We start from the raw sequence: 11,815 nt of genomic DNA, 5'->3' as shown, positions 1-11,815 counted from the left end.
GTTAAAGCTGTCTCATATTGGATTATTTTTGCAGTGTGTTTTGGACCAGGGCTAACTAACCTATTCAACTGTTGTATATCCACAAGCAGAGTAAATCAAGGATGTGAAGTCGAAGGCTTTCATGGTCGGAATCCATAGTTTTTTGCAGGTTTTTCAGGCTATGTGGCCATGTTCTGGACGAGTTTATTCCTGATATTTTGCCAGCATCTGTGGCTGGCATCTTCAGAGAATTCTCTGAAATGCCAGCCACAGATGCTGGCAAAATATCAGAAATATACTTTTCCAGAACATGGCCTCATAGCTAGAAAAACCAGCAGAAAAACCCCTACAAATCAAGGATAACCTGCAGTTTTCTTCTTGCTCCTCCCCACATCTCCCTGCAATGGAGAGTCTAACTCATCTTAGTGACTGTGAGCACAAATACCTGCAATTTGCCCTGTATTTGTTAAAGCAGAATACAATTTAAATTCACCACTTCCAACTCCTCCACTAATATTCCCTCAGAACCAAGTCCCACAATTGTCTGGGATTTAACCAAACAACCCCAAGAAGTCTCAGCCATCTTTTAAGGGACCTGAACTGCATCCACACTGCAGAAACAACCCCATTTGACACTGCTTTAATTGCCGTGGCTCAGTGTTATGGGGCTCTGGGAACGTTTTTTGAGATATTTAGCCTTCTCCATTAGAGCTCTGATGACACAACAAACTACAGTTCCCTGAATCCCATAACACTGAGCCACAGCAGTTAAAGCAGTGTCAAACCAGGTTATTTCTGCAATATGGATGCACCCCTGTTTGTTTTTTAAATGCTGTTTTAGATGGCCCCACATCTGAGTAACACAGAGACAATTCTCATAGCTATCAGGCCTTCTCTCCTCTCCTCTAAGTTACTCAAGTAACGTCTCCATAACACACCCTCTTTCGTCAAACCTGTGTGCCAACTGATCTCAAAGAAAAAAAAAGGCTGCATCTACACTGCAGAGATAATGCTGTTTGACACAGTTTTGACTGCCATGACTCAATGCCAGGGCATCCTGGGGCTTGTGGTTTTGATTGTGAGGTATTTAGCCTTCTTTCTCAGAAATCTCTGGTGCCACAGCAAACTACAAATCCCAGGATTCCACAGCACTAAGCCATGGCAAATAAAGTAGTGTCAAACTGCATAGGTTATGCAGTGTGGCAGCAGTCTCCCTTGTTAAAAGGAAAAGAAGAAGAATACTATTACATACAAAAAGATTAAAAGCCCTGTTAAGAAAACCCCAAGACTAGATAGGATACTGTTCTCCTCCATCACCGCCTCCTCCTAATGAGAGCCAATGGGGTGCACTTTTATTATGACTGTTATTATTACACTCGTCCCTCCACATTCGCTGGGGTTAGGGGCACAGGACCCCCGTGAACGTGGAAAAACTGCAAATAACAAAAACGCTCTGTTTTTATCTGAGAGAAGACCTCTCCAGGAATCTCTAGGTCCTCCTGTGAAACTCTGAAATCAACATCTGCCAGACATTGACCACAGAATTGTGCTGGAGGAGCCACAAAGGCCCAGTGGAGCTTTCTCTCTAGGAATCTCTAGGTCCTTTGGGGCGACATTTGGTTAAAATTGACCGCAGAGTTGCGCTGGAGGACTGAGATGTTCCTAGAGAGAACATACAGGTATTAATAAAATCAGTGAATAATCAAATCTGCAAAAGTCAAAGCTGCAAATGCAGAGGGATGACTTCATTATTGTTGTTATTATTTTTGCTATTATTTTGTTATTTTATATCATGGAGAGGAGCCACTGTGGCATAGTGGTTTGAGCACTGGACTACCATTCTGGAGACCGGGGTTCAAATCCTAGCTCAGCCATGGAAACCCCACTGGGAGACCTTGGGCAAGTCACACTCTCGCAGCCTCAGAGGAAGGCAATGGCAAACCTCCTCTGAGGAAATTCACCTGAATGACCTGAATAAGCTAGAAAGCTGAGCCAAAGCTAACAAAATGAAATTCAACATTGAGAAATGTAAGGTACTGCAGTTAGGGAGGAAAAATGCAATGTATAGATATAGGGTGGGGGACACCTGGCTGAATGAAACTACATGTGAAAGGGATCTGGGAGTCCAAGTAGACCAAAAGTTGAACATGAGTCAACAGTGTGATGCGGCAGCTAAAAAGGCCAATGTGATTTTAGGCTGCATCAATAAAAGTATAGTGTCTAGATCAAGAGAAGTAATAGTGCCACTGTATTCTGCTTTGGTCAGGCCCCACCTAGAATATTGTGTCCAGTTCTGGGCGCCACAATTCAAAAAGGACATTGAGAAACTGGAGCGTGTCCAAAGGAGGGTGACAAAAATGATGAAGGGTCTGGAAACCATGCCCTATGAGGAACGACTTAGGGAGCTGGGGGTGTTTAGCCTGGAGAAAAGAAGGTTAAGAGGTGATATGATAGCCCTATTTAAATACTTGAAGGGATGTCACATTGAGGAGGGAGCAAGCTTGTTTTTTGCTGCTCCAGAGACTAGGACCCAGAGTAATGGATGCAAGCTGCAGGAAAAGAGATTCCACCTGAACATTAGGAGGAACTTCCTGACAGTAAGGGAGTGTTCGACAGTGGAACACACTCCCTCGGAGTGTAGTGGAGTCTCCCTCCTTGGAGGTCTTCAAGCAGAGGCTGGATGGCCATCTGTCAGGGATGCTTTGATTTGGATTTCCTGCATGGCAGAATGGGGATGGACTGGATGGCCCTTTGTTCTCCTCCAATGCTACAATTCTATGATTATAAGTTAAACATCCCCAGCTCCCTGAGTCATTCCTCATAGGGCAAGGTTTCCAGACCCTTCACCATTTTTGTCGCCCTCCTTTGGACACGCTCCAGTTTCTCAATGTCCTTTCTGAATTGTGGCGCCCAGAACTGGACACAATATTCCAGGTGGGGCCTGACCAGAGCAGAATACAGTGGCACTATTACAGTAATTCTCTTGATCTAGACACTATACTTCTATTGATGCAGCCTAGAATCGCATTGGCCTTGTTAGCTGCCGCATCGCTTTGTCGACTCCTGTTCAGGTCACACTCTCTCAGCCTCAGGGGAAGGCCATGAACAAACCCTGCCAAGAAAACCCCAGGACGAGTCAGGAAGGACCCGAAGGCCCATATTAACAACAGCAGCAGCCCCTCCTCCTGCTGCTTCTCACCTGGTCCCTCCGACGTTGAGCTGCACAATCTCCCCGCTTCCCGCACCAGCGAAGCCCGCGCCGTTCCCTGCCATCTTCCCCAGCGGAGCCTCTCGCTCCCAGACGCCGCCGCCGCCGCCGCCGCCTCCAGCGTCGAAGGAGGGCAGAGGAGGAGGCGGCGGCGGGGCCGGCGGAGAGAAAGGCGCGTCCAGCGGAGCCGCGGAACCCGCCAGGCGCCCGGAGGAGGAGGAGGAGGAGGAGGGCAAGGCCGCCAGGGCGGGCCGCGGAGGAGAAGGCCCCGCTGCTGCTGCTGCTGCTGCTGCTGCTGCTGCCGCCTTCAGCGCCGCTTCCTGACTGCAGAAGACGCTCTTCTTCTCCTCTATGGCAGCCAGGGAAGATAAATAAAGGGGAGGGGTTAAGGGGGCGCCATGGCAACGCGGAGGCACCTGGAGGAAGGGAGCCCGCGAGGGTCAAAACGCTGAGTCTGGCTCCCTGGCCGCGCCTTCGCGGGAAAGCTCACGCTGAGGGTGACGTCAGCACGCAAGAGACGCAAAGGAGGGGAGGAGGAGGGGGGAGGCTGGAATGCCTTCCTTTTCCATGTCGCCCTTCTGCTCTCCAAAAGGAATTCCCCCAAATGTCCTCCATTTTGAGCATGGACATGGGGGGCCAGAGGTCCTCCTGTGTTTGGGCCTGGCCCCCATTTAAGCCTTCTGTGCAGGAGGAATTCCCCCAAATGTCCTCCATTTTGAGCATGACCAAGGTGAACAGGCATCCTCCTTTTCCTGGACGTGCCCTCCATTTAAGCCTTCTGCCCAGGAGCAATTCCCAGATGCCCTCCATTTCCATATTCTGTCCAGGAAGAATTCCCCAAATGTCCTCCATTTTGAGCATGATCATGGTGACCAGGCGGCATCCTCCTTTTCTAAGGCATGTCCTCCATTTGCATCTTCTATCCAGGAACAGTCCCCCAAAATGCCCTCCATTTTGAGCATGACTAAGAAACGTGGATTTATATGAGTGTTTTAGCCTTTCTTTGGCCGTGCCCTCCTAGTTTTCTGGAAGGTCCAAAATTTCTGTCTTGAGTCCAGGACGAACTCCCAAAATGTCCTCCATTTGGATCCTGCAAGGGGGTCAGGTATTGTCCTTGTGGAGGACCTGCCCTCCATTTCAGCCTTCTATCCAGGAGGAATTCCCCAAACGTCCTCCATTTGGAGCATGAAAAGGGTGGCTAGGCATCCTCCTTTTCCAGGACATGTCCTCCATTGCAGCCTTCTGTCCTGGAGGAATCCCCAAATGTCCACCGTTTGGAGCCAACTTCATGGCAGTTAATGCAGCAATAACAAGCCCCACTAAGTTGTGGAATTTGAACCCACTTTGGGACAAAGTAAGTAGGGGGAAAGTGCAGAGCCGTGTTTTCAGCCCTGCTCAGATGATGTGCAGCAATTCTTGGTTTTGCAAATGCATGTCTTAATGGCCCCTGAGGTGGGGGAGCCCATGCTTGCATCTTTATAACCTTAGCCCGCCATGCAGATATTCTGGATCTAAAGGAAGCCTCCACACACAGACTTTCTTGCCCTGGATCATGAGCACAGCAATGGCAAAGGCTGGGAGAACAAGGGTTGCTGCTGCCCTGCTACCTGTTTCCACTTTCGTTGCCCATTTATGCATGTATCAGGGAAGGAAGACTGAGTTTGTTTAGTCTAAAGTACTTCTTGGTCTAAAGCAAGAGTGGAGGATCTGTGGCCTTCTAGCTGTTTGTGGACTGCTTCTTCCATCATCCCTTACCAGCGACCAGGCTGGCTGGAGTTGATGGGATCTGAAATTCAACTAGATGCAGAGGAGTATAGTTTTCCTACCTGTGATACAGAGCCTGTTCTGCCCATTTCTCACGATATGAGAAATGAGCATATTTTTCATGAATGATATGAACAGTCTTTACACTTTACTGATGTGCAAAGCACCGATAGGCAGAAAGAGGAAAGGGCTCTGCCCATCATACTGTCGCCATATAATAATAATAATAAAAATTTTATTTGTATACTGCCCTTCCAACGATCAGGGCGGTGAACAACATAACAACAACAATCCAATACATTACAATACATATTAAAAACATTACACCATTATATTAAAATCAAAACTAACACCCCATCAGCCAGCTACTGTTGCCGTCGAAGGGGGTGGGGGAGACTAGCTGGAGCTTAATTCGGGGAATGCTGTTCGAAATAAGAAGGTTTTTAATTCCCTTCTAAACTGGGCCAGGGAGGTGGCCGAGCGGAGCTCTATGGGCAGTGTGTTCCAGAGGGCCGGGGCGACGATGGAGTACGACCTCCTCGTTGTGGAGGCTAGTCTAGCCCCAGGAGCCCTCAATAGTTGCTGCCCAGAAGTTCTGAGAGTGCGGGCGGAATGTATGGAGAGAGGCGGTCCTTCAGGTATCCTGGGCCCAAGCCATGTAGGGCTTTATAGGTTATAACCAACACCTTGTATTGTCACAATATCATGTGACTGAGCTATGTTTTAGTACATATCAAGTGTCAAAAGTTTTTCAAGTGTCCACCTTGGAATGGAAACCTCAATAAGCAAGGCTAGCCCAGCTCAACCATGTCAGAGGCAGGGCTAGAATACAGATGTGCTCCTCTGTGTGACAATTCTACACATAAATAATATGAAGAAGATGCAAGCTACAGGAAAAGACATTCCATCTCAACATTAGGAAGAACGTCCTGACAGCAAGGGCTGTTTGACAGTGGAACAAACTCCCTCAAAGTGTAGTGGAGTCTCCTTCCTTAGAGGTCTTCAAACAGAGGCTGGATGGCCATCTGTCAGGGATACATTGGCCTGTTACAGACTGCCAAAATAAAGCTGCTTTGGGTCTCTTTGGAGGTATGCTATTTAAATGATGCATGGGTCCTAAGAGTCCGGAGGTCGCGCCAAAGCCACACTCCATTCCTAAGCACTAGAGTGCAGCTTTGGTGCAACTTCCAGATTCTTCGGATGCATGCATCATTTAAATAGCATACCTCCAAAGAGATCCAAAGCAGCTTTATTTTGGCAGTCTGTAACAGGCCTTTGATTTGGATTTCCTGCATGGCAGGGGGGTTGACATGGATGGCCCTTGCGGTCTCTTCCAACTCTATGCTTCTATGAAGAGGCAGAATAAGTTACCATTTCAAACTGCAAACAAGTCATCATGTTTCTGAAAGTTTTTTAAATGTGGTGCGGGGGGGGGGGGGACATACTTTCAAGTAGAAAACTAGGGCACAATGGAGTAGGTTGGGCTAGGACCTATTCACTTATATGTCATTCTTTGCTCCCAGTAAGAAATGTTTTGGTTTTGCTCTGCTGTGACATTAGAAGCATTCAAAAATGGAACCCAGACCTGCCATTGTGGGCCCAGCAGCAGTGTTCCAACTTTAATGGTCACAGTTGCATAGGCTTGGCCATGTGTGGGCCTGGATCCAAACATCAGGTGATCTGCCTGTCAACTGATGATCTAATGTCCCAAACCATCCACTAGGCATGACCGAAGTAGGCTGCCACATGGGCACAATACATAGTGTGAATCCCCTTCTTTCAAGGGGTGCTGCTGTGCACATCCTGCCATGGACATGACTCCTGTAGCTTCCAACCCCAACATCACACTGGATACCCCCTGACCAGGTATGATGGGCCCTCAGCTACTGTGTACCTCAACTGTTATAGGCAGGTACTCATAGACAGAGTAGTGTTGGATAGAACAGAATCCTGCTCTCTTCCAGCTCAAGCATTATTGCACTATAGTTTTCTGTGGGTTTTTCAGGCCATGTGGCCATATTCTGGAAGAATTTATTCCTGATGTTTCGCCTGCATCTGGGACTGGCATCTTCAGAGGTTGGTGGCATAGAAGTGAGTGGGGTATACTATACTGTGTGACCCTTGGTTGGGAGGAAGTGGTTTACATGTTAATCTGTGTGTTGGTCTGTTGTTGAATGGCACTGTTGAATGTCATTATTGCACTGTTTCTTGCAAACAGGATGCTGCAACTGAACACCAAAAGTCTCATATTTCTCCAGCCTTCCTTCACCATCTACTCAATACTAATACAGCTATGAAATGTTCTAGCTAGACTGAGGACACAGGGCAAAAGGAGGCCTAGGTAGACATAAAAACCAGCTTTTGTAAAAAGCAGCTTTGCTATATTAGAAATTGATGATGCAGAGATTTCATCAAGGCTCCATTTGTACTACAGAATTGTAGTGCTATTAATCCAGTTTAACTGCTATGGTTTCATCCTGTGTAATCTTGGGTATGTAGGATTTGTATGTAGATCTGGGGTTTGTTGAGCCTCTGGAGCACTCAGGCTGATAAGTCTAAATGCCCCTTGCTAAACTACAAATCCCAGGATTCCATGGGACAGAACCATGCCAGTGCCTCAGCTCAGCAGCTACTGAAAGGGCCCCCACCTCCATTCCAGCTGTGACTGCTGTGGCCTTGGAGAAAGAGAAGAAGAGGCAGTATCTGCTGGACTTAATCCCTTCGCCATTGCCATCCTCTTTCTTTGGGTGTCCTGTCTTTTTAGGGTGTAAATTTGACAGCAGGGAAGTGTCAGATTAACAATCTGTAAGCCACTCTGTTGTTGTTGTTGTTGTTGTTGTTGTTATTTATGTATATACTACCATCAATTTACATAGGACTTTATAGGTTTGTTGTTGTTGTGTGTCTTCAAGCCACTTCTGACTTATGGCAAATGTAAGGCCATATCGTGGGGTTTTCTTGATAAGATTTGTTCAGAGGAAGTTTGCCATTGCCTTCCTCTTAGGTGGAGAGTGTGTGATTTTCCCAAAGTTTCATATTTCTCTGGGCCAACTACACTACACAACAACTGAAAATAATGGGACATGCCAGAGGCATACAATCTATTGTGTGTACATACACACAGAGGGAAGGAATTAATAATAAAATACAATGCAGTTATAAACAATGAATTGAGAATTGGACTACTCTGTGGAGACCAGGGTCCAATCCCCCGCTGGAAGATAAAAGCCACTGGGTGACTTTGGGCAAGTCATGCACTCTCAGCCTCAGGGGATGGCAATTGCAAACCCCTCTGAACAAATTTGGCAAGAAAACCCAATCATCATAAGTCAAAAATGACTTGGGGGCACATAACAAAATACAAAAATACCAATATAATATAAAACAAGCTAGCCAACAGTTGTAATCAAATATATAGGATTATAAAACTACAGTAAACAACAGAAAACAATAATTTCTGTTTCCTACAGAAAACAATATTTTTTTAAAATTCAGATTTAGAAGTAGCAAGGGAAAGAGCATCTGTAAATATGTAGGGAGGCAATTCCAAGAATACGGAGCAGAGAGCAAGCGAAGCTGAGCCATGGAAGATGAAAGCCTAGAATTCAGAGAATACAAATCTCAAGCAAGCCAGTAAACAGGAATAGACATTAAAATAAGAAGCCTTTGGGGGAAGGTACATAAATACTCCAAAGAAAGAAGGGGAGAGAGAGAGAATTGTATGGTGTGAAAGGGCCCTTGATAACTTTCCAGAATGAAGATCCCCTGTTCCCATTAACTCTCATCATTGTTTGTACATTGGCCTATGACTCTGAAGACCAGGATTTAAATCTCTCAATTATGGAAACCCACTGAGTGGCCTTAGGCAAGTCACAGGAGGATATCACATGGGATGGGAGGCGCTCAATTTTGAAAGAGAAGATAGTGAGGTCAATTTGAAAATTCAAGCAATTATGTCATTACTTATCACACCTTAAATTTGCTGTAATGGCCTCCGTGAACACGACCCAGATTCTGTGTGAAGTAAGCCATCAGATTGGTCGGTTCTTAATTGCGAATTGGCACCCTTGCGCCTGCTCAGTGAGACTCCAGATGACTGGAGCATAGCATATTTAGGCAAGTGAGAGAGAGGAACCAAGGAACCCCACAATTTACAAAAGAGGTTGGAGGGGGGGGGCAGGAAGAATGGTTGAAAGAACAAGCTCTATTCATGTTAAAACAAGGATATATTTACTCTTGTCATATTAAAACGTGAATATAATAGTTATCCAATAGCTCCCGGTCCATGCCTCTTAATTAGCAGGCAGCAATGCTAAAGGACAAGCGGAAGCAAAATTGAAGCATAATTGCAGCATGGCTTCATGGCAACCCCCCCTTCCAGATTGGGCAGGGGGAAACCAGGACCAAAGGAGACATGCACATCACACCAAACAACAGCACACTTGAGTGTGAAGTTGCCTATGAATAGGTTTTGTGACTTCGCTAGTTCACCGAATTTACTTAACCGCAGATTGACACATGATTGTGTTCGGAGTGCATTCGGACTGACAGCGATTGCATGTGGTAAACTTTCACGCAATGACATGAATACGCATGATTGCGTTCAGGATGATACTGGATTATATTTCCAATTTCAGTCGTGTGATATCCTCCACAGTCTCTCAGCCTGACAAGAAGGTAAAGACACTGAACAAATCTTGCCAGGAAAACCCTGTGATAGCTTCACCTTAGGGTCTCCCTCTGTAAGTCAGAAATGATTTAAAAACATACAACAAGAACAAAATTAAACCCACTATTTTCTGACTTGGAATACCACCCACTAGCCAGACAAATTCTCTGACTGTCTAAAATTCAAGATGAGTTGTTACTCTGCATGCATGGGACAAGTGTCCAAATACACCTTTAATTTCAAACAATATACTACTGTTCTCCAGAACACAAATGACTAGGATCAGTTTAGCTCCCATGTATTAAAAGACACATTTCCTAGTGCAATCCTAGCTTTATTCTGCCAGAGGATAGGGTGGTATCTGTCCAATTTCAACACAGGAGAACCAAACAGGCATAACGAGAATTGTTTACTTGGGTTAGTTGAATGTCCTTGTAAAGTGCTCATGGAGCAACAAAGATGAGATGAGAACTTCTCAGAAAATGGAGTCTTATGAAGAACATATAGCAAAATGGCAATTGAACAGGCAATTGTTGAACACTTTCCAGCAACTGAAATTGAAGGGAAGCGTGAAAATTGGTAAGAAGAAAAATTGAACTAATTAATAATTTTTCATTCTACCTTTGTGCTCTAGCAAAGCATTAGGGTAAATTCCAAAGGCTAGATAAAATAAAAATTTAAAATGGATTTTTAATGTTTTGATTGCTTTAAAAAAACAATTGAAATGTTGTTGGTTTTTTGTTTTTTGTTTTTTTGCTTCTTGACCTTTTTAAAAAATAACAGTTAAAGCTAAATCTCATCACAAAGTGGCTAAACCGACACTTACAGTCCCATAAAATGCAATGGCTCTGTTTACACATTGAGCTCCCTAAAATCAAACATGAGAAAGCTGGAGAACTCATATTTCTATTTCAGTCTTTGAATAAAATAACAAGGGAAGCTGCATTTAAACCAATGATTTAAAACTAATGGTTTCTCTTGGTAGTTGAAACCAATAATTGGCTGGTTTGCAACACCCAACAGCCCTCACCAACATAGTGAGTGATGAAGGATGGTAGGTAATAAATTTATACATCTGGCATCCCATAAGCTGCCCACCCTTGATTTCAATCTATCTACTGTAAATAGGGTAAATCTTTATAAGTATTTATCTTTCAAACTAGAATTAACTAATACCAATGTTATGTTAGCAGTTTTCAAGAATATTTATAAGGCTCTAGTTCAGAAATGGGCACAAAGGCTGTCTAACCCCTTTACAATAGGACAACATTACACACAAATCTATAAACATTTTAAAGATAATCCCTATCAACAGAGGTTTTTCACTAAATCATAGAATTATAAATTTGGAAAGGACCATAAAAGCCATCAACTATCATGCAGAAATACACAACTGAGGCAGAATCTGCACTACAGAAATAATGCAGTTTGACACCGCTTTAACTGATATGGCTCCATGCTATGGAACTCTGGGATTTGTCCTATGTTGTGGCACCAGAGCACTCTGTCAGCGAAGGCTAAATAGCTCACAAAACTAGATTACATCACACTGAGCCATGGCAGTTAAAGTGGTGTCACTTTATTGGATTATTTCTGCAGTGCAAACTGAGCCACAGGCCTGAAATATGCCTATCCATCCTCTGTTTAAAGCCTCCAAAAAGGAGAAGGAGAAGAAGAAAGATTCCATCATCCCCCCTGAGGCTGTCCATTTCCACTGTTCAATAGCTCTTACAGCAAAGAAGTTCCTAATGTTTAGGAAGAATTTCTTTTTGTAATTTGAATCCATTGGTTCATGTTCTCTTGCTGCCCCTCACTCCTGGAACCTTCTTCCCCCGCGAGCAAGAGCCATCTCTTTAACCAGCTTCAAAACGGAGTTGAAGACCATCCTGTTCAGAGAAGCGTTCCCAGGCATTAGATAACTGTCACTTGCTATTTGATGTTCTTTTGTTGTCTGTTTTATTGAATCATTTCCTGTATTGCTATGTATTTTATATGTATTATCCTACTAGAGAGGCAGGCTAACTCCAACAGGCCTCCCTGGAAGAAGTTTACCCATCCATTATGAAGCCAAGCCCTCCCTCCAGTCCATCTGCCTTGGTCCAGGCCTCGGAAGTAGAGAAGAACTGCTGGCCCTCATCCCCTTCCCCTCCACCACTCCCTTCTCCTTTTGTGTCGTGTCTTTTTATATTGTAAGC

At 44.8% G+C, this 11,815-nt stretch overlaps 1 protein-coding gene across 1 annotated transcript in view; it reads right to left on the bottom strand.

The window, feature by feature from the left end:
• KCTD3 (potassium channel tetramerization domain containing 3) overlaps window positions 1-11,815 on the bottom strand; it is a 95,708-nt gene that overhangs the window by 66,302 nt on the left and 17,591 nt on the right. The window contains exon 2 of the mRNA XM_042444948.1: window positions 3,179-3,536. Coding sequence (XP_042300882.1) covers window positions 3,179-3,536 — 358 coding nt within the window. The remainder of the gene's footprint in view (window positions 1-3,178; window positions 3,537-11,815) is intronic.

This window comes from Sceloporus undulatus, chromosome 1 (genome assembly GCF_019175285.1).
Source record: "Sceloporus undulatus isolate JIND9_A2432 ecotype Alabama chromosome 1, SceUnd_v1.1, whole genome shotgun sequence".
NCBI classification, from domain to species: Eukaryota; Metazoa; Chordata; class Lepidosauria; order Squamata; family Phrynosomatidae; genus Sceloporus; species Sceloporus undulatus.
This window is presented reverse-complemented; position numbering and strand designations above follow the sequence as displayed.